Source organism: Salmo salar, chromosome 15 (genome assembly GCF_965601325.2).
Source record: "Salmo salar chromosome 15, fSalSal1, whole genome shotgun sequence".
Taxonomy (NCBI): Eukaryota; Metazoa; Chordata; class Actinopteri; order Salmoniformes; family Salmonidae; genus Salmo; species Salmo salar.
Window position 1 is genome coordinate 74,159,834 of NC_138305.1, and position 26,383 is coordinate 74,186,216.

Genomic DNA, 26,383 nt, shown 5'->3' on the forward strand with positions numbered 1-26,383 from the left:
CTTCCCTCGCAGGGCGGGCGAGAAGCTAAAGGGTATCCGATAGGTGTCCATGACAGCGGTGTAGAAGGAGGAGTGAGCATGCCACAGCAGCAGCTGATCCCTGCAAAGCTGCACTGCTGGCTGACTCCACTTCCCTGGATATAACCTCCACACAGGAGCACTGTCATTCACAAGATAGGAGCCAGATTACTAAACTATTAAAAGGCCACTGACGCAAAAAGCTCAAGCCTGGACAGCTAAGATGGAGAGTGTGTTATTGTTTGAGCAGGACATATGTTGTTGTTGATACCCGATTTTAAAATAAGTGATTTATGATGTAGTACATGCTGTATAAGGTCTAAAAGGAATTTCACTAAGAAGATTTGTAGCTAGTAGGAATAAAGCTACTCTCAGTGCCTCTCTCTTTTGACTTAATAGATTGAAGATGCAGATTCTAGAAGGTGAATTGATTGAGAGATTCCTGTCGATGTGAATAAGAGGGTCACTTTTATGGACGTCAGTGTGGCTGCAACTTATTTTTTATTTTTTTTAAACATTAATAATACGACAATAATACATTTCAAAACAGAGACATGGCTTAGAATACCGACATGTGAATGCAAACGAATGAATGCGAACAGAACAAAGGCCTACTAAAGGCTTATAAACAAAATATCAGATCGATAATGGCAAGAGACAATCTATATTTAGGCTAGTTACATTAACAGTTAACAAACTATTCTATCTATTTCTATGATGAAACATAAAGATATGTAGATATACCCAGGGGCGTAATTTGAGTTCTTGCATTAGAATTATATTAAATTCTGCTTATATCACGCTATACAACAATAAACATAAAAGTTCAAATGTTGAGACCATTGAGTGCTTTTGACCAAGAAGTGAAAGGTTGGTGTGAAAACTTTGTTACGCTTTATCAGCACCATGGACAGCGCCCTGGGCTGGCTCCTCTGTACCAAGATCGTCAGGAACGGACGGCAGTGGAGGGGGCTTTGGAGCCATTACCCTGGCAGCACTTGTGAAAGGGGGGAAGGGGGGCTCTTCACGCGTAGTTAGCTGGAGCTCGGCAGCATCATCACTGCTGGGCTTGGCGGCGGCCTCGATGGTTTAATTTCTGATATCCATCGTTGCATTGGCAGATTAGCTGGTTAGAGCTAAATAGGCTAATAACACTAACGCCTTTTACAGCGAGCTAAGAAGCTAACTAAACTCTATAGTGGTGGGGTGTGAGGCAGAGTTCAGTGAAGGAGCTTCAACTGTAACTTGACCCTGTCCTTATAAATCGAAATAAAAAATTACAGGTGGAGGAGTATCACATTTTTCACATAGTCTACCACAAATAAGCATGCGTTTTTTTTCCTCCTGTGGCTTTCCATAGCACCCTTACACACAAACCCACACACACATAGATACAGATACAGATTTCGTGCCAACCTGTCACTCAACTTTTTAGCTATTTTTATATAGGGACATAAAACTAAAACTGAGGTGGCACAAGTTTCAACTGAGGGGTCTAAGCCTCATTTTTGCCCTCTTGTGAAGCCAGGCCCAGGTTCTGATGTTCCTCATTCCTTAAGGGGATTATACTGAATGGACCACCAGTGTCAGTAACACCGGGCCCAGGTTCTGATGTTCCTCATTCCTTAAGGGGATTATACTGAATGGACCACCAGTGTCAGTAACACCGGGCCCAGGTTCTGATGTTCCTCATTCCTTAAGGGGATTATACTGAATGGACCACCAGTGTCAGTAACACCGGGCCCAGGTTCTGATGTTCCTCATTCCTTAAGGGGATTATACTGAATGGACCACCAGTGTCAGTAACACTGAAGAGTCCAAGTGAGGTCTCAATATCTCATGCACATTTATTAAGTCTTAGTCCCAATTCATCTGTCTTTTGTCCAAGTCCAAGACTTCTCATATAAAATCAGATTAGTCTGAATATACCTTTCCTCAAAGATATATATGTATATATTAAAATAAAAAATAAAAATGCTCGTAGGATAATGCAATAACGCATGTGATTGAGCACTTTGAGCATTTCTTTGTAAAACTGAAGAGACTTTAATTAAAATTGTATTTTTGTGCCCACAGGGGGTGACGCTCCAGCTGATGATGGCAGTGGGAACAGCTGTGATTGGCTCGCTGCAGTTTGGCTACAACACAGGGGTCATCAACGCTCCCCAAAAGGTGAGTGAGAAAGGGCCAGTTTCAAATGGCACCCTAATCCCTAAATAGTGCACTACTTTTGCCCAGTGCCATAGAGGCCCTGTATAGAGAATAAGGTGCAATTTTGGACACATACTCTTAGTTTCTATGTTTGTGCCCCTTAAAGCCTGTCCAAACCCAGTGAATGTAAAGACAGTATTCTTCCTATTCATTCTGGACACCCCTTACTAGCTCTGCAGGTTAAGATGTTCTTAAGAGATGCATGGCGCTCATAGATGTCCTACCCAAGGTGCCGTACGCCCATGTCCAAAGTCCATTTTCCAAGCCATTAATAGTCTAGCAACAATACGTACCTCTGTCTATGATATGAGTTAGATGGCAAACGTGACTATATATAAAGTGCTTCTTAACATTTGTTACCTGTTAGTTAATGGCCCACGTTACATGCAGTATTGGCTTTAAGATGATCAGGATCAATGATTTGATGGTTCAGGATCGTTTATGTTGTGCCTATGACCCTACGATTCAGTCCCAGACTGTTTTGCTACATATCTGCTTTTACTATATTTCTCGCTGCTCAGCCAAGTCACTTATCACTTTATTACATGTAAATAACCTTCACAGTATATTCTTGCATTACAGACATAGGACATCTCTGTATTTTTCAGTATATCTTTCTTACTTTCTTACCTTTTTTTTGTAATTGTATTTGTGCTCTTTTTGACTTAGTTATTGTGTTATTGTTACTATTATTGTATCCTGTGCATATGTCAAATACAATCAGATTTGATTTGTTTGTCAAGGTTTGCATCTCATCTCTCCATCAAGAGCCCCACCAGGTCAATCAAAGGTGATACATAAAATACATGTAGGATCTTTGATTGACGTGGTGAGACTCCCTGGTGAGATAAGATGAGACGCAATCCTTCTACAGATGTTGGATTTTTAGTTTGACCTGTTTTGTAGCAGGGGGAAAATAATCCTGCAGGAGGAGGATTTCAATGTCTGAAGAAATATTTAGAATCCTCACCAGGGGAAAGCTGTGTTTGTATACAATGCAATGCCGTACCTACTCTCTTAGAAAAAATAACCTAAAACGGTTCTTCGGCTGTCCCTATTGGAGAACCCTTTGAAGAACCTTTTTTGGTTCCAGGTAGAACCCTTTTGGGTTCCATGTAAACCATTTCCAAGAAGGGTTCTATATGGACCCTGTAAGAGTTCTACCTGGAACCAAAAATAGTTCTACCTGGAAGCAAAAGGGGTTCTCCTATGGGGACAGCTGAAGAACCCTTTTGGATCCCTTAGACTGCAGGTCCACTGGGCTCCAGTTCAAGTAGCCAATGTAGGCTACATGCAGGCTACAGGGCACCTCGTGTGAATTCTTATTTGGATTATAATAAATCCACATATTTCTAGGAAGTAAATGTATATTTCGGTAGGGAAAATCCTTTTTTTATTGTTTTATTATACTGTATGTTCAAGACAAGCAATAGGCAGAATAACTAATCGGTGGCCTTAGTGCCTATGTGGTCCAGCGGTTAGAACCGCTGATCCCATCGCACATGTGCCAGAGTCAGCATGGGTTCAACTCCGGTCCACTTCCCTTTGACTCACCCTTCCCCATGTATCCAACATTGTTCTATCTCTTCAATAAAATAAAAAAAATCAGAAAGGAGTGGGACTGCTCCACTCCTTAAAAAATATATATTTAATAAATAATAAATAATTGGACAAATAACAATTAGATTGGTGAGCGCACGTCCAACCTAAAACATGACTATAAATTGTACAAGGTAGGCTAAATTGATTCATACAACATGTACAGACCTAGCAAGCAACAATATATACTATGCTAACTGATTCCACCATTTAAAGAGAAAACAAACAAAGAAATAGAAAATAAACCCTATATGCTGAGATTCAGGCTGGATATTTTGAGGTGGAAATTAAAAACTTCAGAGGACTTTTAAGCCTTGAATACATGAAAGTTTGATTCAATACAATTACTGCGTCCAAATACCACAGCAGTTACTGCACTTTTACTGCAGTTTCAAAACTGCAATCTTTTTTTGTAAGGGTTTAGATAGCTTACAGCCTATTTTAGGCCCACAAGGTAACTGTATTTATTTCAAAGTTTTCAAGAAGTAAAACGAACTGTCCGATAATTTACACGTCAAAGAAAAGTCTCAGCTCAACAAAATTGTCTTTGGATAGGCTCAAATCCATAAACATCTTGACAGCTTTACAAAATGAAATATTAAAGCCCACAATACAGGCTTTCAGTCCACAACAAGGATGACTTCAAATGCCGGCATCAAACTGAAAGTACAGTAGGCCTATGCTGCTGTAGCCGGCACATTATAGCTTAGCAATGGAAATCTCACCTGCTGTAAGGGCATCCACACCAAAGACCATAACTATATTGACAAATTATTTTTTATTTTATTTATTTCACCTTTATTTAACCAGGTAGGCAAGTTGAGAACAAGTTCTCATTTACAATTGCGACCTGGCCAAGATAAAGCAAAGCAGTTCGACAACATACAAAAACACAGAGTTACACATGGAGTAAAACAACATACAATCAATGATGCAGTAAAATAAAAAAATAAAAAAATAAGACTATATACAATGTGAGCAAATGATGTGAGATAAGGGAGGTAAAGGCAAAAAAATGCCATGGTGGCAAAGTAAATAAAGTATAGCAAGAAAAACACTGGAATGGTAGATTTCTAGTTTGAAGAAAGTTCAAAGATAAAATATAAATAATATGGTGCAAAGGAGCAAAATAAATTAAATAAATAAATACAGTAGGGGAAGAGGTAGTAGTTTGGGCTAAATTATAGATGGGCTATGTACAGGTGCAGTGATCTGTGAGCTGCTCTGACAGCTGGTGCTTAAAGCTAGTGAGGGAGATAAGTGTTTCCAGTTTCAGAGATTTTTGTAGTTCGTTCCAGTCATTGGCAGCAGAGAACTGGAAGGAGAGACGACCAAAGGAGGAGTTGGCTTTAGGGGTGACCAGAGAGATATACCTGCTGGAGCGCGTGCTACAGGTGGGTGCTGCTATGGTGACCAGTGAGCGGAGATAAGGGGGGACTTTACCTAGCAGAGTCTTGTAGATGACCTGGAGCCAATGTGTTTGGCGACGATTATGAAGCGAAGGCCAGCCAACGAGAGCGTACAGGTCGCAGTGGTGGGTAGTATATGGGGCTTTGGTGACAAAACGGATGGCACTGTGATAGACTGCATCCAGCTTGTTGAGTAGGGTATTGGAAGCTATTTTGTAAATGACATCGCCGAAGTCGAGGATTGGTAGGATGGTCAGTTTTACGAGGGTATGTTTGGCAGCATGAGTGAAGGATGCTTTGTTGCGAAATAGGAAGCCAATTCGAGATTTCACTTTGGATTGGAGATGATTGATGTGAGTCTGGAAGGAGAGTTTACAGTCTAACCAGACACCTAGGTATTTGTAGTTGTCCACAAATTCTAAGTTAGAACCGTCCAGAGAAGTGATGCTGGACAGGCGGGCAGGTGCAGGCAGCGATCGGTTGAAGAGCATGCATTTAGTTTTACTTGTGTTTAGGAGCAGTTGGAGACCACGGAAGGAGAGTTGAATGGCATTGAAGCTCGTCTGGAGGGTTGTTAACACAGTGTCCAAAGAAGGGCCAGAAGTGTACAGAATGGTGTCGTCTGCGTAGAGGTGGATCAGAGATTCACCAGCAGCAAGAGCGACATCATTTATGTATACAGAGAAAAGAGTTGGCCCAAGAATTGAACCCTGTGGTACCCCCATAGAGACTGCCAGAGGTCCAGACAGTAGGCCCTTCGATTTGACACACTGAACTCTGTCAGAGAAGTAGTTGGTGAACCAGGCGACGCAATCGTTTGAGAAACCAAGGCTACTGAGTCTGCCGATGAGGATGTGGTGATTAACAGAGTCAAAAGCTTTGGCCAGGTCAATGAATACGGCAGCACAGTAATGTTTCTTATCGATGGCGGTTACGATGTCGTTTAGGACCTTGAGCGTGGCTGAGGTGCACCCATGACCAGCTCTGAAACCAGATTGCATAGCGGAGAGGGTGCGGTGGGATTCGAAATGGTCTGTAATCTGTTTGTTGACTTGGCTTTCGAAGACCTTAGAAAGGCAGGGTAGGATGGATATAGGTCTGTAGCAATTTGGGTCAAGAGTGTCACCTCCTTTGAAGAGGGGGATGACAGCAGCTGCTTTCCAATCTATGGGAATCTCAGACGACACGAAAGAGAGGTTGAACAGGCTAGTAATAGGGGTTGCAATAATTTCGGCAGATAATTTTAGAAAGAAAGGGTCCAGATTGTCAAGCCCAGCTGATTTGTAGGGGTCCAGATTTTGCAGCTCTTTCAGAACATCAGCTGAATGGATTTGGGAGAAGGAGAAATGGGGGAGGCTTGGGCGAGTAGCTGTGGGGGGTGCAGTGCTGTTGAATGCAGTAGGGGTAGTTAGGTGGAAAGCATGGCCAGCCGTAGAAAAATGCTTATTGAAATTCTCAATTATAGTGGGCTTATCGGTGGTGACAGAGTTTCCTATCCTCAGTGCAGTGGGCAGTTGGGAGGAGGTGTTCTTATTCTCCATGGACTTTACAATGTCCCAGAACTTTTTAGAGTTGGAGTTGCACGAAGCGAATTTCTGTTTGAAAAAGCTAGCCTTGGCGTTTCTAACTGCCTGTGTGTATTGGTTTCTAACTTCCCTAAAAAGTTGCATATCGCGGGGGCAGTTCGATGCTAATGCAGAACGCCACAGGATATTTTTGTGTTGGTTAAGGGCAGTCAGGTCTGGGGAGAAACCAAGGGCTATATCTGTTCCTGGTTCTAAATTTCTTGAAAGGGGCATGCTTATTTAAGATGGAGAGGAAGGCATTTAAAAAAAATAACCAGGCATCCTCTACTGACGGGATGAGGTCAATATCCTTCCAGGATACCAGGGCCAGGTCGATTAGAAAGGCTTGCTCGTTGAAATGTTTCAGGGAGCGTTTGACAGTGATGAGTGGAGGTCGTTTGACCGCTGACCCATTACGGGTGCAGGCAATGAGGCAGTGATCGCTGAGATCTTGGTTGAAAACAGCAGAGGTGTATTTAGAGGGCACGTTGGTTAGGATGATATCTATGAGGGTGCCAGTGTTTGCGGCTTTGGGGTTGTACCTGGTGGGTTCATTAATAATTTGTGTGAGATTAAGGGCATCAAGCTTGGATTGTAGGATGGCTGGGGTGTTAAGCATGTCCCAGTTTAGGTCACCTAGTAGCACGAGCTCTGAAGATAGATGGGGGGCAATCAGTTCACATATGGTGTCCAGAGCACAACTAGGGGCCGAGGGGGGTCTATAGCAGGCGGCAACGGTGAGAGACTTGTTTTTGGAGAGGTGGATTTTTAAAAGTAGAAGTTCAAATTGTTTGGGTACAGACCTGGATAGCAGGACAGAACTCTGCAGGCTATCTCTGCAGTAGATTGCAACACCGCCCCCCCATTATACAAAGCCTAACTATAAAACATGGGCAAGCATCCACACGGGAGGAAAGTTTATTGTTTTACAGTAGGCCTACATCTGTCAATCAACTGATGACCAAATCAGCTCATCAACTCAGCCAGGGAAATACAAACAAATAAAATTGCAGTGATGCAACCGGTCAGGATGCTCTCGATGGTGCTGGCGACCCATGCCAAATCTTTTCAGTCTCCTGAGGGTGAAAAGGTGTTGCTTGGACCATGATAGTTTGTTGATGATGTGGACACCAAGGAACTTGAAACTCTCGACCCGCTCCACTTCAGCCCCGTCGATGTTAATGGGGGCCTGTTTGGCCCTCCTTTTCCTATAGTCCACGATCAGCTCCTTTGTCTTGCTCACATTGAGGGAGAGGTTGTTGTGCTAGCACCACACTGCCAATGATCTGACCTCCTCCCTATAGGCTGTCTCATCGTTGTCAGTGATCAGGCCTACCACTGTTGTGTCGTCAGCAAACTTAATGATGGTGTTGGAGTCGTGCTTGGCCACGCAGTTGTGGGTGAACAGGGAGTACAGGAGGGGACTAAGCACGCACCCCTGAGGAGTCCCAGTGTTGAGGATAGGCGTGGCAGATGTGTTGCCTACCCTTACCACCTGGGGGTGTCCCGTCAGGAAGTCCAGGATCCAGTTGCAGAGGGAGGTGTTTAGTCCCAGGTTCCTTAGCTTAGTGATGAGCTTTGTGGGTATTATGGTGTTGAACGCTGAGCTTTAGTCAATGAACAGCATTCTCACATAGGTGTTCCTTTTGTCCAGGTGTGAAAGGGCAGTGTGGAGTGCGATTGAGATTGCGTCATCTGTGGATCTGTTGGGGCGGTATGCGAATTGGAGTGGGTCTAGGGTTTCTGGCATGGCGGTGTTGATGTGAGCCATGACCAGCCATTCAAAGCACTTCATGGCTACCGACGTGAGTGCTACGAGGCGGTAATCATTTAGGCAGGCTACCTTCACTTTCTTGGCTAGCCTGCAGAATGTATTGGAATATAATCACACAACAAGGGGCCTATTGCAACCATCGATGGCACTAGATTATCGCCAACTAAACCATCAATACTCACTAAATTCACCCACACATCTAATCTCAATTGCAATCATTATTGGTCACCACATTACCTCTACCTAAAAGATGGTGTCAGTGTTACCTTAGTCCTGCTTGGAACCAAAGTCTTAAGGCCGCTGCCTTCAGCACACACATACATGTAAGCCATAGCGTATCACTATGGATTTGATTCCAGCCCACTCTCTTCTGGCACAATAACTCAAAAGTCTGAACTTAGTCCTTTTTGAACAGTCTAAGGGCTGTTTATCTATTTGACAAGCATTCTGTACAATTGAAATAAAGTATTTCCTCGTTTACCACGGCAAATCTACTGAGGCAATTGATATTTTTTTCAATAATATATACACTAGATCAAAAAAAATCATCGGCTGGACGCCATTGTGCTCCATTCCGTAGGCTACCTCACTATTCTCCATTTCATCTTGTCTCTACATCTGATATTATAGGCCTATGTGTGCAATTAGTTTTGATAGGCTTCAGTAGGCAATAGTTTAGGTGTAGCCTACTATACAGCTGCATTTCGGATACACTTTACACTTGTATGTTGTAGTGGAGACCAATATCTATCTTGAGTTATTAAGCTTTATGAAACAACAGTTGTTGATGTGTATGGAGGCATTTCAGATACATTTTTGTACATTTTAATGTTTCAGTAATAAGACCTATAGACCTACAGTAGCAGTAGGAAATGTATTAATATTCTGTCTGGTGCTTTACTGTTTGAGGTGGCAAGAGAGGAAGGATGATTTTGATAGCTGGCACTGGTCCGAATGACTCGACTGCCCTTACATGGAGAGAAAGAGAACTGCAGGTTTTCAGTGAACGTATCTAAATCACAAGGCATCTTCGAATTTCCAGCTGGCAGGAACAAATTTTGCTACGAAAGAGTGATCATATTAACATCTGACATCTGTACGTGACAGTCTGGCAGATATACTGGAGATACTCTGGTACTGTATGTACTTTACTCCAGCAGTTTCTTGAGAAAGTTACTTGAGGTATTACTGAAGCCTGCTCTGTAAATAAAAATGTGTGTTACTGTGTGTGCGTGTGTACTTATATTTGTGTGTGTGTGTGTGTGTGTGTGTGTGTGTGTGTGTGTATGTGTGTGTCTGTGTGTGTGTGTGAGTGATTTGGGAGGTTTAAGGCCAATCCTGGAGCCTTTTCGGGATACCTGAGCACATGAGCACTTTAAATAGCTTTGTAGATTAAGATTACATCAGTCTAAAGGTGTGCAGGACAGTGAGGTAGCTGCTACTGGAGGTAGCTGCTAGGGGATCCAGTATCTTTGATACTTTGTTATGCAAGGCTTGTAGTCACCTCCACAGTCTGCGGTGGAAAGTCACCATCTATTGCAGTGAATTACGGTTGCATAATTCCATTAACGTTCCCAAATTTACCAGGTTTTCCTGAGATCCCTGTTGGAGGATTCCCGGATTTCAATCTTATTCCAGGAAGTCTCCAACTGGGAATTTTGAGAAAGGTTTACCATTGCGATCATTCCACTTGCGGTGTGTCCATTACACGTGGCAGAGGTAACGAGGATCATTGTCACGTTTGCAGGATTAAGGTGGCTATAGGAGTTGTGCAACTAACAATAACAAAGAGATCATTCACTCTGACTACTCTCTTCTTCACATATTCTTTATGGCAAATTTACCTCACATCTCCTTCAAAGTACACTTCAACCGAAAACTACTATCACCAGATAAAAATGTTGTGGGGTATAAGTATAAGTAATTGTCAGGTAAAAAAAAATTACGTGCCATAGGAAAAATATGTTTTCCATAGTCAGAGACCCAGGGCATATTCTTTGGAGGGCAATAAACTCTGCCTTACTCATACCTGTATCAATGACACTCTGAGTTATGTTTGTCAACATAAAGTCCTGTAATGAACGATCTTGCATCGTGTATCTCTGCCCCCCTCTGCTGGTCTTCTGTAAGAATGTTTTTATTTACCTGTTTTTTAGAATACGGCCGAATACGAAGTGGCTGTGGATCCGACTTTTATGGACCCCTCTTCCCGACACTAAAGGTCCTGAAAGGTCTGCGCATGTGCGGATTCTCTACTTTACACACAGTCTCTGCACTACTCGTAGAGAACAGACTACTCTGGCGAATGTTGCTCGTTTAATAAAGTTAGATCAAAGCTGAATCCATTTCCGCAAGATCACAATGATAGTATTCTTCATAACAAAATAGAATATAACAACATAATAAACTCAGCAAAAAAAGAAAGGTCCCTTTTTCAGGACCCAGGGTCCCTGCTCATCTGTGTGAAGATGCCTTAGGCATGCTGCAAGGAGGCATGAGGACTGCAGATGTGGCCAGGGCAATAAATTGCAATGTCCGTACTGTGAGATGCCTAACACAGCGCTACAGGGAGACAGGACGGACAGCTGATCATCCTTGCAGTGGCAAACCACGTGTAACAACACCTGCACAGGATCGGTACATCCAAACATCACACCTGCGGGACAGGTACAGGATGGCAACAACAACGGCCCGAGTTACACCAGGAACGCACAATCCCTCCATCATCAGTGCTCAGACTGTCCGCAATAGGCTGAGAGGCTGGACTGAGGGCTTGTAGGCCTGTTGTAAGGCAGGTCCTCACCAGACATCACCGGCAACAATGTCACCTATGGGCACAAACCCACCGTCGCTGGACCAGACAGGACTGGCAAAAAGTGCTCTTCACTGACGATTTGCAGTTTTGTCTCACCAGGGGTGATGATCGGATTCGCGTTTATCATCGAAGGAATGAGCGTTACACCGAGGCCTGTACTCTGGAGCGGGATCGATTTGGAGGTGGAGGGTCCGTCATGGTCTGGGGCGGTGTGTTACAGCATCATCGGTCTGAGCTTGTTGTCATTGCAGGCAATCTCAACACTGTGCGTTACAGGGAAGACATCCTCCTCCCTCATGTGGTACCCTTCCTGCAAGCTCATCCTGACATGACCCTCCAGCATAACAATGCCACCAGCCATACTGCTCGTTTTGTGCGTGATTTCCTGCAAGACAGGAATGTCAGTGTTCTGCCATAGCCAGCGAAGAGCCCAGATCTCAATCCCGTTGAGCACGTCTGGGACCTGTTGGATCGGAGGGTGAGGGCTAGGGCCATTCCCCCCAGAAAGGTCCGGGATCTTGCAGGTGCCTTGGTGGAAGAGTGGGGTAACATCTCACAGCAAGAACTGGCAAATCTGGTGCAGTCCACGAGGAGATGCACTGCAGTATTTAATGCAGCTGGTGGCCACACCAGATACTGACTGTTACTTTTGATTTTACTTTTACCCCTTTTTCGTGATATCCAATTGATAGTTACAGTCTTGTCCCATCAATGCAACTCCCGAACCCTGCCAAGCCACACTGCTTCTTGTCACACTGCTCGCTTAACCCGGAAACCAGCCGCACCAATGTGTCGCAGGAAACACTGTACAACTGGCGATTGAGATCAGCTTGCAGGCACCCAGCCCACCACAAGGAGTCGCTAGAGCGCGATGGGACAAGGACATTTGGCCGGCCAAGCCCTCCCCTAACCCGGATGACGCTGGGCCAATTGTGTGCCGCCTGATGGGTCAAACCCACTTGGGAGGCCCATCCCTCAGCTTTTTACCGAGGAGGATGTTTTGTTATTGTTTGCTGCTGATTGCAGCTTTAATGTCTCCAGCAACCTTCAATGATGAATATAGTTAATGTATGTTCTTCATGTTGTGATATGTTGTATTGTACCTTAGATCATTGAAGGCTTTTTGAATGACACGTGGAACAACAGGTACTCTGAGCCCATCCCTGCCACATCCCTGACCACCCTGTGGTCCATCTCCGTGGCCATCTTCTCTGTCGGAGGCATCTTTGGCTCCTTCTCCGTGGGCCTCTTTGTCAATCGCCTGGGCAGGTAAATCTGCTCTGTTAGTGTTATATTTTAGACTGGTCTTTACGTTAAAAGGGTGTGGTAATCATGGGTAATTTCGGTTTGTTGTGCTGTCTTGTGCACCTCAACAACAGTATAGCATTGTTGTGCCTTTAGGAAGTGACGAAGCCAGCCATATTTTTAAACTGACCTCTCTGTGAATGATTTGCAGGAGGAACTCGATGCTCATCGCCAATGTGTTAGCGTTCATCGCCGCCGGGTTCATGGGCTTCTCCAAGCTGGCAGCGTCGTGGGAGATGCTGATCATCGGCCGCTTCATCGTGGGACTTTACTCCGGCCTGTCCACTGGCTTCGTGCCCATGTACGTGGGGGAGATCGCGCCCACTTCGCTCCGTGGGGCGCTGGGCACTCTGCACCAGCTGGGCATCGTCATTGGAATCCTCATGGCACAGGTAGGCACTGTCCATCGGGTGACTTTCAGTTTCACCTGATCCGTGTTTCAGCGATTACTAGAGATGACAATCCAAATGTGGCCCAGGACAACTGGACAAATATAGCAATGACGAGAAGATAAATGTTCAAGTAATATTTGCTGCCCTCAGGTGTGATCTTTTTGTTATCTTTTTCAATGCTAGTGATACAGCACAGTCATCTGGACAAATATATTCTTTCCACCAACATACATTACCCAAGTAACCTCACCACAGTATATTTCCATGGTAGTTTAACTTTCATTAACAGTGTTACAGTGTACGAACATATTGTTACTTACAGGTGTTTGGGATGGAGTCGATCATGGGGAACTCCACTATGTGGCCCTTTCTGCTGGGCCTCACTTTCATTCCGGCCGTGTTGCAGTGTATCCTGCTGCCCTTCTGCCCCGAGAGCCCTCGCTTCCTCCTCATCAACTGCAACGAGGAGCTCAAGGCCAGGGAAGGTAAGCCTCTGACCAACTACTGCTACACCTTCACTCCCTCAAACATGGAACCCTCCCGGCTGAGGACCTATTCCCCTGGAGAGCAGGAGAGCTCCTAGGTGTGTAGGCTTTGTTCCAGCCTTGCTCTAACACACCATTCAACTAATCAAGGTCCCGACAAGCAGCTTATTAGTAGAGTCTGGGGTGTTCAAGTCGGGCTGGAACAAACACCTGCACATCCAGTAGCTCTCCAGGACGAGGGTCGGCCACTAGTCATGCATCTTGGTACCAGCTGAATGGAGTCCTGAGTGTGTTGTGGATTTGCATGCAGTGCTGGAGAAGCTGCGAGGCACTGAGGAGGTGGGCGCCGACATGCAGGAGATGAAGGAGGAGGCCAGACAGATGATGAGGGAGAAGAAGGTGACCATCCTGGAGCTGTTCCGCTCGCCACTCTACCGCCAGCCCATCTTCATCGCCATCATGCTCCAGCTCTCCCAGCAGCTGTCTGGCATCAACGCTGTGAGTGTAGGACACTCTGGGAGACACACACTGACTTGTGAATACACATGCATGCATGCACATACATGCGAACTCATGCACACACATGTGCACACACACAAACACACACACAAACACACACTTCAAACTACCAGACCCACTAAATTATGACAATTTTGTGCAGGTTTTCTACTACTCCACCAGGATCTTTGAGAAGGCGGGTGTTTCTCAGCCAGTCTATGCTACCATTGGGGCTGGAGTAGTCAATACAGCCTTCACTGTTGTGTCTGTAAGTCAGAAAAACACTGTACAACATCCATAAACACCCATACGAAGAAAAACAAATACATTTCAATATATTTAATTTCACAAAATGTATTTCAAATACATGTACATACATTTCCACCTTTGCTCAAATGCATGTAATGCCTGACAATTCCAGAAATGCATGGCTAAGATATCGAGTCTACAGGGTGGCTAAAGTGGTTCCTAATTCGGCCTATGACATAGTTTGGCCCTTCAGAGGATTCTTTAATGACTCTTTTTACACAAAATGTTGGCGTTGATATCATTTTAACATTGTCATAAAGAGTGCATGTTCAACTTCATAAAAAAACATGTTTTCCCGTCTCAAGATGAACATTTTAAAAATGTAAAAGACTTTAGTAAGTGCCTCTCTTTAGCTTCATTAAATAATGAAAAAATCATTACATAATTTTAAATGTAAATGCATTTTAATGCTTTTAGTATGCTTTTGATGTGTCAAGTACAATAAAAATACATTTTGAGCAAGCATATTGTAGCTGCGGCAGCCTATTAGACGATCTGGAGGCGTGGCTTCTTGGAGGCGTGGCCTTGGTTTGAGCTCGTTGGGCGCATACTATAATTGAAAAGACATTTCCAAATACATTTTAGAATATATTTACTAAATTTATCAATAAATACATGTGGAAACATTATTTCATGTATTTATGAATGTACTTTAAAATACATTAAATACATTTTCCAATGCATTTAACATACACTGAGTGTACAAAACATTAAGGACACTTTCCTAATATTGAGTTGTGGAATCCAGGTGAAAGCTATGATCCCTTATTTATGTCACTTGTTAAATCTGCTTCAATCAGTGTAGATGAAGGGGAGGAAACCGTTTAAAGAAGGATTTTTAAGCCTTGGGACAATTGAGACATGGATTATGTATGTGTGCCACTCAGAGGGTGAATGGGCAAGACAAAACATTTAAGTGCTTTTGAACGGGGAATGGTAGTAGGTGCCAGGCGATGCTGCTGGATTTTTCACGCTCAACAGTTTCCCGTGTGTATCAAGAATGGTCCACCAACCAAAGGACATCCAGCCAACTTTACACAACTGTGGAAAGCATTGGAGTCAACATGGGCCAGCATCCCTGTGGAATCCTTTCGACACCTTGTAGAGTCCATTGCCCGACGAATTGAGGCTGTTCTGAGGGCAAAAGGGGGTGCAACTGAACTCAATATTAGGAAGGTGTTCTTAATGTTTTGTTCACTCAGTGTATATTGTGATATACATTTACATACGTTTATATATCAATTTTAAATACATTTCTTAATATATGTTAAAAAAATATATATATTTCATATTTATCCCCAAAAAATATATAAAAAATATATTTTAAATGTTGTTTTTTTCTAGTATGGGTGGAAAATGAAACAGACTAATGTGTCTTTGAAATGTAGCAACTCCCCAACCCCCACCTTTCTTCTCCTCTTCCTCGCTTTCTTTATATAGCTATTCGTTGTAGAGCGTGCAGGGCGAAGATCCCTTCACCTCACTGGGTTACTGGGGATGGCATTCTCAGCGGTCCTGATGACAGTTGCCATGGCACTGCTGGTATGTATAATGGTGCACTAAAAGAAGATAAAAAAACATCATGGATATGCTTATATTATATTTTATGTACACGGCTACTTCAACCAGGCTCCTCTACTGATGTGTCTTGCCTCAGGACCAGCTGCCTTGGATGTCTTACGTTAGCATCGTGGCCATCTTCAGCTTCGTGGCCTTCTTTGAGATTGGCCCAGGCCCCATCCCATGGTTCATTGTGGCTGAGCTCTTCAGCCAAGGTCCTCGGCCCTCTGCCTTTGCCGTGGCTGGATTCTCCAACTGGTCAGCTAACTTTATAGTGGGCATGACCTTCCAATACGTTGAGGTAAGGAGACAGAAACAATTACTATTGCATTAATTGCTCATTTTCGTATTATATGAATTAATGTTCATTGATATTATATATATTATATAGTTCTATAATAGTACTTTCAATTTGAAAATAGTGAAAATGATGTAACTTTTCTGTATTCTCTGTAGCAACTGTGTGGCCCCTACGTCTTCATCATCTTCACCGTGCTGCTGCTGGGCTTCTTCGTCTTCACCTACTTCATGGTGCCCGAAACCAAGGGACGATCGTTTGACGAGATCGCCGCTGGCTTCCGCCATGATGCCGGAGAGGCAGGGGAGAAGTATGCACCTGACGAGATGAACAGCCTGGGGGGAGCTGACTCCCAACTCTAAGCCCTCCGACAACACCGATACATACATACATACAGTTGAAGTCGGAAGTTTACATACACTTAGGTTGGAGTCATTAAAACTAGTTTTTAAACCACTCCCCAAATTTCTTGTTAACTATAGTTTTGGCAAGTCGGTTAGGACATCTACTTTGTGCATGACACAAGTCATTTTTCCAACAATTGTTTACAGACAGATTATTTCACTTAATTCATTGTATCACAATTCCAGTGGGTCAGAAGTTTACATACACTAAGTTGACTGCCTTTAAACAGCTTGGAAAATTCCAGAAAATGATGTCATGGCTTTAGAAGCTTCTGATAGGCTAATTGACATCATTTGAGTCAATTGGAGGTGTACCTGTGGATGTATTTCAAGGCCTACCTTCAAACTCAGTGCCTCTTTGCTTGACATCATGGGAAAATCAAAAGAAATCAGCCAAGACCTCAGAAAAAATAATTGTAGACCTCCACAAGTCTGGTTCATCCTTGGGAGCAATTTCCAAACCCCTGAAGGTACCACATTCATCTGTACAAACAATAGTACGCAATTATAAACACCATGGGACCATGCAGCCGTCATACCGCTCAGGAAGGAGACGCATTCTGTCTCCTAGAGATGAACGTATTTTGGTGCGAAAAGTGCAAATCAATCCCAGAAAAACAGCAAAGGACCTTGTGAAGATGCTGGAGGAAACCGGTACAAAAGTATCTATATTCACAGTAAAACGAGTCCTATATCGACATAACCTGAAAGGCCGCTCAGCAAGGAAGAAGCCACTCCTCCAAAACCGCCATAAAAAAGCCAGACTACGGTTTGCAACTGCAGATGGGAACAAAGATCATAGTTTTTGGAGAAATGTCCTCTGGTCTGATGAAACAAAAATAGAACTGTTTGACCATAATGACCATTGTTATGTTTGGAGGAAAAAGAGGGAGGCTTCCAAGCCGAAGAACACCATCCCAACCGTGAAGCTGCCAATGGCAGCATCATGTTGTGGGGGTGCTTTGCTGCAGGAGGGACTGGTGCACTTCACAAAACAGATGGCATCATGAGGGAGGAAAATGATGTGGATATATTGAAGCAACATCTAAAGGCATCAGTCAGGAAGTTAAAGCTTGGTCGCAAATGGGTCTTCCAAATAGACAATGACCCCAAGCATAATTGTAAAGTTGTGGAAAAAAGGCTTAAGGATAACAAAGTCAAGGTATTGGAGTGGCCATCACAAAGCCCTGACCTCAATCCTATAGAAAATTTGTGAGCAGAACGGAAAAAGTGTGTGCGAGCAAGGAGGCCTACAAACCTGACTCAGTTACACCAGCTCTGTCAGGAGGAATGGGCCACAATTCACCCAACTTATTGTGGGAAGCTTGTGGAAGGCTACCTGAAACATTTGACCCAAGTTAAACAATTTAAAGGCAATGCTACCAAATACTAATTGAGTGTATGTAAACTTCTGACCCACTGGGAATGTGATGAAAGAAATAAAATATAAAATAAATCATTCTCTCTATTATTATTCTGACATTTCAAATTCTTTAAATAAAGTGTTGATCGTAACTGACCTAAGACAGGGAATTTTTACTAGGATTAGATGTCAGGAATTGTGAAAAAACGGAGTTTAATGTATTTGGCTAAGGTGTATGTAAACTTCCGACTTCAACTGTACATACATACATAGATAGATAGATTTTATTTGACCATGTAAAACAATATACAACCACAAATGTGGATAATGCATTTAAAATCATCAAGCATGACACAAAACATGTTTTAAGATGTATTTCCATTATGGTCCTCTTAAATAAATGGTTCAAAAATGTAGAAACATAAACATACTAGGCATACTTGGCTTACACATATAACACATGACATAACAGGCATAGTTGGCTTACACATATAGCTAACACATAACAAATCAAAGGATAGGAGACATTGTCATAGCCATAGAGCAGGACTCCCTCAACAGATCAGCGATCTCAGGCTCCTAAAATGAGATGATGGTTTGATGATGGTGATGCCAGATGATGGTGACGCAGTTGATGCCAGTTGATGGGGATGAAGTTGGCTTGCCGGCTCTGACATATTATACAAGGGGGTGTTCACAGGGTATCCTTTTCAAATGAATTATTGGGCATTAAAACGTCTTGTTATTACGGTATTATCTATCATATACACCGAAGACTAAGCTTCACAGTTACTAAGTACACTTAGGAAAAAAAGGTGCTATCTAGAACCTTAAACTGTTCTTCAGCTGTCCCCATAGGAGAACCCTTTGAAGATAAATCTTTTTGGTTCCAGGTATAACCCTTTTTGGTTCCATGTAAAACCATTTCCACAGAGGGTTCTGTACTCCCAAAAGGGTTCTACCTGGAACCAAAAAGGGTTATACTTGGAACCAAAAACATTTATCTTATGGGGAAAGCCAAAGAATCCTTTCGGAATCCTTTTTTTCGAAGAGTGTAGGACAATGATATCAGCAAATTTGAATATATACTTTTATATTAGCAAATTTCGCATACAACTCCACTTGAACCTATCGATTTTAGAGGGCGACTCTACAGAAGGGGATTCGTAGTCTGTCAATCGGCTAAGGCAAGACATTTTGGAATTTACAGATTTGTATCCTTGTCTTGTTTGAACAATACAGTGTAATGTTGTGTGTGTGTGTGTGGTGTGTGTGTGTGTGTGTGTGTGTGTGTGTGTGTGTGTGTGCGTGCGTGCGTGCGTGCGTGCGTGCGCGTGTGCGTACACACCATAAGTCATTGCTTTATGTATAATGACTTTTTCTTTAGTATTGGACACATGCTGTAAATAATATACAAAATAAATCATTGTAGTTGTATAACCAGAATAAGAGTAAAATCCCATGTAAGCTCTAACTTGTCAGTTACAGAGTTCTGTATCATTTTACAAAACAAATTGTTTATTAGTGAGCTGTACAATTCTATTGTGTAGCCTACCAAAAAGAAAACGCTAATCTGTGTGTAGTGCCTAGGGGGATGGGGAAGTAGGCAGCAGGAGATTTTTTGTGTTTTCTTTATCTTTTATGTAAAAACAAAGTGCCACGACTGCTCTACTGACAGCTCTTCCCCTTTTTATGAGATATTGTATGGTAGCTGGATATTTTGCTCAATAAAAACAAGCTGCACATAGAGAACCACTTTCATGGGTGTGTCTTTTCTGTTCTTTGTTCAACACATTCAAACAGAGAGTTGAAAGTTACCCAAATCATATTAGAATATAATTATTTATGAAATTATAATTTTGTAGTATCATTTTGACATACGCTATATATACAAAAGTATGTGGACACCCCTTCAAATGAGTGGATTCGGCTATTTCAGCCACACCGGTTGCTGACAGGTGTATAAAATCGAACACACAGCCATGCAATATCCATAGACAAATATTTGCAGTAGAATGCCCTTAATGAAGAGCTCAGTGACATTCAATATGGCATCGTCATAGGATGCCACCTTTCCAACAAGTCAGTTCATCAAATTTCTTCCCTGCTAGAGCTGCCCCCGTCAACTGTATGTGCTGTTATTGTGAAGTGGAAACATCTAGGAGCAACAATGGCTCAGCCGCGAAGTGGTAGGCCACACAAGCTCACAGAACGGAACCTCCAAGCGCTGAAGCACATAGCGCGTAAAAATTGTCCTCGACTCACTACAGAGTTCCAAACTGCCTCTGGAAGCAATGTCAGCACAATAGCTTTTCGTCGGGAGCTTCATGAAATGGGTTTCCATGGCCAAGCAGCTGCACACAAGTCTAAGATCACCATGCGCAATACCAAGCGACGGCTGGAGTGGTGTAAAGCTCAACGCCATTGGACTCTGGAGCAGTGGAAACACGTTCTCTGGAGTGGTGAATCACGCTTCACCATCTGGCAGTCCGATGGACTAATCTGGGTTTGGCGGATGCCAAGAGAACGCTACCTGCCCAAATGCATAGTGCTAACTGTAAAGTTTGGTGGAGGAGGAATAATGGTCTGGTGCTGTTTTTCATGGTTTGGGTAGGCACCTTAGTTCCAGTGAAGGGAAATCTTAACCCTACAGCATACAATGACATTCTAGACGATTCTGTGCTTCCAACTGTTTTGGAAAAATACAAGTTTGGGGAAGGCTCTTTCCTGTTTCAGCATGACAATTCCCCCGTGCACAAAGCGAGGTCCATACAGAAATGGTTTGTCAAGATCGGTGTGGAAGAACTTGACTTGCCTGCACAGAACCCTGACCTCAACCCCATCGAACACCTTTGGGATGAATTGGAAGCCAGGCCTAATCGCCCAACGTCAGTGCCCGACCTCACAAATGCTTTTGTGGCTGAATGGAAGCAAGTTACTGCAGCAATGTTCCAGCATCCAGTGGAAAGCCTTCCCAGAAGAGTGGAGGCTGTTATAGCAGTAAAGGGGGGACAAACTCCATATTAATGCCCATGATTTTGAAATGAGATGTTCGACAAGCAGTTGTCCACATACTTTTCATCATGTAGTGTATCTTTACCACACCTTGCATTATAGCCCTTTTGCCGTCAGATAGCGCTATTATTCCTTATGCCGTGTTCTTCCTTCTCAACTTCTCTACTTCGCCTTGCCTGCGTTAGTCTGGGTGCCGGTCTTTATTTAGGGGTTAACAGTCTCTAAACAGACTGGCATCCAGACTATGCCTGTGCCTATTATTACATTGTTATTATTAATAGACAGAAGTTGCCATTATATTCTTGTTACAAAACAAAAGTATTGTTTGTTTGCTTTGTTCGTTTTTTTAATTTGGACACTTGAAAACAACATGGTGCATATCAAGAGATTTCATCCTGTAAAATTCTAATAAATAAAGGTGTCCACATGCTTCCCATCCGAAACAGTTTGTTCATATATTATGACAACATTTTGTGAGGTTGTTTATTGGGTCTTTTGCAAGCATTTTATTGGCTGTTTGGGCACACATCATTTTTTCCTGAGGCAAGCCGAAGTCTATGCCCCTTCGTCGGTGATTGGTCAACAGTAGAAATTCTTCAATTAAGTGTTTCTTCGTTTGCTGCTGTGGCCATGAGGTGGGGGTAAAATGGCGGACAGGAAAAAAAGGTCAATATGGAGTGGTGGATCACACAGAACTTTTGGAAGATCTACAGGAGGAAATTGAATGTGACGAGAGTGTGGATGAATTAACTGTGGTGGCAGATGCAGTGAAGACCACTGAGTTTGAGCCTCATCCTGATGATGACAAAGATGATTCTGGCCCTGTGGGAATGAGATACCTTCTGGCAGATCCATATCACAGGAGGCTGCAGAGGAGAGCGGCTCGTAATAAGGGCCTGAACGGAGCACATGGAACGGCGTCAAACATCTGGAAACCATGTGTTTGATGAACAGTGCATTCGGAATGTATTCAGACCCCTTCACTTTTTCCACATTGTTACATTACAGCCTTATTCGAAAATGGACAAAATTAAACATTTTCCTAATCAGTCTACACACAATACCCCATAATGACAAAGCGAAAACAGGTTCTTAGAAATGTTTGCAAATTTATGAAAAATAAAAATCAGAAATACTTTATTTGCATAAGTATTCAGACCCTTTGCTATGAGACACGAAATTGAGCTTAGGTGCATCCTGTTTCCATTGATCATCTTTGAGATGTTTCTACAACTTGATTGGAGTCCAGCTGTGGAAAATTCTATGATTTGGAAAGACACACACCGGTCAGAGCAACAACCAAGACATGAGGTCATAGGAATTGTCCGTTTAGCCCTGAGACAGGATTGTGTCAAGGCACAGATCTGGGGAAGGGTACCAAAAAATGGCTGTAGCATTGAAGGTCCCCAAGAACACCGCATCATTCTTAAATCGAAGATGTTTGGAGCCACCAAGACTATTCCTAGAGCTGTCCACCCGGCCAAACTGAGCAATCAGATGGTCACTCTGACAGAGCTCCAGAGTTCCTTTGTGGAGATGGAAGAACCTTCCAGAAAGACGACCATCTCTGCAGCACTCCACCAAACAGACAGAAGCCACTCCTCAGTAAAAGGCACATGACGGCCCGCTTGGAGTTTGCCATAAGTCACCTAAAGGACTCTCAGACCATGAGAAACAAGATTCTCTGATTCTCTGATGAAACCAAGATTGAACTCTTTGGCCTGAATGCTAAGCGTCATGTCTGGAGGAAACCAAGCACCGCTCATCACCTGGCCAATACCATCCCTACGATGAAGCATGGTGGTGGCAGCATCATGCTGTGGGGATGTTTTTAAGTGGCAGGGACTGAGAGTCTAGTCAGGTTCAAGGGAAAGATGAACGAAGCAAAGTTCAGAGAGATTCTTGATGAAAACCTACTCCAGAGCACTCAGGACCTCAGACTGGGGCGAAGGTCTGTGTGTTTGGCGCCAACAGATATGGCAGCTCTGCTTCTATCTCCTAAGCAACTTTGCAGCATTTAGTTTTTTTTGTGTGTTATTTCTTACATTATTAGCTCATAAAATGTTTGGTGTTATTACATACATAAAGAACTTTTGGATATTAAAGCGGCAGTAACTCCCCAGCATTATGACCAGGAATACGACTTTCGTTCGTACCCCCCAAGGTAATTTAACTTATTCCAGTGTCTGCTCCAAAACACCACCGGCGCACAAGAGGTATTCGGAGTGGACTTCTAGTCCGATACAGGAGGTGTGCACACCATCGACCGCTTCCAAGCATATTACTCGCTAATGTTCAGTCTTTGAAAATAAAGTAGACAAGCTCAGGGCGAGGATCTCCTTCCAGAAAGACATCTGGGATTTTAACATACTCTCTTTCACAGAAACATGGCTCTCTTGGGATATACTGTCCCTGTCCATAAGCCATCTGGGTTCTCAGTACATCACACAGACACAAATAAAGAACTCTCCGGGAAGAAGAAAGGTGGGGATGTATGTTTCATGATTAACTACTCCTGGTGTGATTGTGATAACATACAGAAACTCAAGTCCTTTGTTCACCTGACCTAGAAAACCTCACAATCAAATGCCGACCGTATTACCTCCCAAGACAATTATCTTTGGTTCTAGTCACAGCCGTGTATATTCCCCCTCAAGCCGATACCATGATGGCCCTCAAAGAACAACACCGGACTTTATGAAAACTGGAAACTACATATCCTGAGGCCGCATACAATCTTTCAGATTGAGAGGGGGTCAAATACTTATTTCCCTCATTAAAATGCAAATCAATTTATAACATTTTTGACATGCGTTTTTCTGGATATTTTTGATGTTATTCTGTCTCTCACTGTTCAAATAAACCAACCATTAAAATTATAGACTGATCCTTTCTTTATCAGTCGGCAAATGTACAAAATCAGCAGGGGATCAAATACTTTTTTCCCCCACTATATATTGTAGCTGGGGATTTTAACAAAGAAAATTTGAGGAAAGTGCTGCCAAAGATCTACCAACACATTGACTGTAGTTCTCGTGTTGGTAAAACATTGGACCACTGCTACTCAACTTTTCAAAATACCTACAAGGCCCTCCCCTGCCCTCCCTTAGGCAAATCTGATCACGACTCCATTTTGCTCCTCCCTTGCTAAGGTCCATTCAATGCTGGTCTGACCAAATCGGAATACATGCTTCAAGATTGTTTTGATCACATGGCCTGGGATTTGTTCCAGGTAGCCTCTGAGAATAACATCGACGTACACACTGACACAGTGATGGAGTTCATCAGGAAGTGTATAGGGGATGTTGTTCCCACTGTGACTATTAAATCCTAATCAAACCAGAAACCATGTATAGATGGCAGCATTTGTGCAAAACTGAAAGTGAGAACCACCGCATTTAACCATGGCAAGCTGACTGGGAATATGGCAGAATACAAACAGTGTAGTTATTCCCTCCGTAAGGAAATCAAACAGGCAAAACGTCAGTACAGAGACAAAGTGGAGTCACAATTCAACGGCTCAGACACGTGGCAGGGTCTACAGACAATCACGGACTACAAAGAGAAAACCAGCCACGTCGCGCACACCAACGTCTTGCTTTCCGGACAAGCAAAACACCTTCTTTGCCCGCTTTGAGGACAACACAGTGCCACCGACATGGCCCGCTACCAAGGACTGTGGGCTCTCCTTCGCCGTGGCCGACATGAGTAAGACATTTAAACGCGTTAACCCTCACAAGGCTGCCGGCCCAGATGGCAAGTGCAAACCAGCTGGCTGGAGTGTTTACGGACATATTCAATCTCTCCCTATCTCAGTCTGCTGTCCCCACTTGCTTCAAATTTTACACCATTGTTCCTGTACCCAAGAAAGCAAAGGTAACTGAACTAAATTACTATCTCCCCGTAGCACTCACTTCTGTCATCATGAAGTGCTTTGAGAGGCTAGTTAAGGATCATCACCTCTACCTTACCTGACATCCTAGACCCACTTCAATTTGCTTACCGTCCAAATAGATCCACAGATCACCATCACACTGCACACTGCCCTATCCCACCTGGACAAGAGGAATCCCTATGTAAGAATGCTGTTCATTGACTATAGCTCAGCATTCAACACCATAGTACCTTCCAAGCTCATCATTAAGCTCATGGCCATGGGTCTGAACCCCACCCTTTGCAACTGGGTCCTGGACTTCCTGACGGGCTGCCCCCAGGTGGTGAACGTAAGAAACAACACCTCCACTTCACTGATCCTCAACACACGGGCCCCACAAGGGTGCGTGCTCAGCTCCCTCCTGTACTCCCTGTTCACCCATGACTGCGTGGCCACGCACGCCTCCAACTCAATCATCAAGTTTGCAGACGACACAACAGTAGTAGGCCTGATTACCAACAATGACAAGACAGCCTACAGGGAGGAGGTGAGGGCCCTGGGAGAGTTGTGCCCTAAATATATTACCTCACTCAACGTCAACAAAACAAAGGAGCTGATCGTGGACTTCAGGAAACAGCACAGGGAGCACGCCCCTATCCACATCGACGGGACTGCAGTGGAGAAGGTGGAAAGCTTCAAGACTCGGCGTACACATCACTGACAATCTAAAATGGTCCACCCACACAGATTTTGTGGTGAAGAAGGCGCAACAGCACCTCTTCAACCTCAGGAGGCTAAAGAAATTTGGCTTGGCCCGTAAAACCCTCACAAACTTTTACAGATGGTTAATTGAGAGCATCCTGTTGGGCTATATTACCGCCTGGTACGGCATCTGCACCGCACGTAACCGCAGGGCTCTCCAGAGGGTGGTGCTGTCTGCCCAACGCATCACCGGGGGAAAACTACCTGCCCTCCAGGACACCGACAACACCCGATGTAACAGGAAGACCAAAAAGGTCATCAAGGACATCAACCACTCGAGCAACGGCCTGTTCACCCTGCTATCATCCAGAAGGCGAGGTCAATACAGGTGCATCAAAGCTGGGACCGAGAGACTGAAAAACAGCTTCTATCTCAAGACCATCAGACTGTTAAATAGCCATCACTAGCCGGCTCCACCCAGTTACACAACCCTGCACCTTAGAGGCTGCTGCCCTATATACATATACTTGGAATCACTGGCCACTTTAATAATGCAACACTAGTCACTTTAATGTTTGATTTTATTTGAAGGTTTATCTTACATTCCAACAGGACAACGACCCTAAGCACACAGCCAAGACAATGCAGGAGTGGCTTCGGGACAAGTCTCTGAATGTCCTTCTGTTGCGTGTGGTGTCTGTCTTGACTCATAGCTTACCTCATAGTCAACCAGACGAAGTGGGGGGGAGTGTGACGGCGGGGACGAACCACAATGTGTGGAGGATTT

At 43.6% G+C, this 26,383-nt stretch overlaps 1 protein-coding gene and 1 long non-coding RNA gene across 2 annotated transcripts in view; one reads left to right on the plus strand and one right to left on the minus strand.

The window, feature by feature from the left end:
- LOC106572233 (solute carrier family 2, facilitated glucose transporter member 1) overlaps positions 1–19,833 on the plus strand; it is a 34,948-nt gene extending 15,115 nt beyond the window's left edge. Inside the window, exons 2-10 of the mRNA XM_014146242.3 lie at positions 2,095–2,190; positions 12,500–12,660; positions 12,848–13,088; positions 13,411–13,573; positions 13,884–14,071; positions 14,235–14,339; positions 15,821–15,922; positions 16,038–16,241; positions 16,397–19,833. Coding sequence (XP_014001717.1) covers positions 2,095–2,190; positions 12,500–12,660; positions 12,848–13,088; positions 13,411–13,573; positions 13,884–14,071; positions 14,235–14,339; positions 15,821–15,922; positions 16,038–16,241; positions 16,397–16,600 — 1,464 coding nt within the window. The 3' untranslated portion in view covers positions 16,601–19,833. The remainder of the gene's footprint in view (positions 1–2,094; positions 2,191–12,499; positions 12,661–12,847; positions 13,089–13,410; positions 13,574–13,883; positions 14,072–14,234; positions 14,340–15,820; positions 15,923–16,037; positions 16,242–16,396) is intronic.
- Positions 14,396–16,149, minus strand: LOC106572234 (uncharacterized). Its single transcript, XR_001321082.3, has 3 exons — positions 16,062–16,149; positions 15,787–15,939; positions 14,396–14,930 (listed from the first exon to the last, which is right to left on the minus strand). It is a non-coding gene; the product is annotated as an uncharacterized LOC106572234 (long non-coding RNA).
- Positions 19,834–26,383: the final 6,550 nt, after the last annotated feature.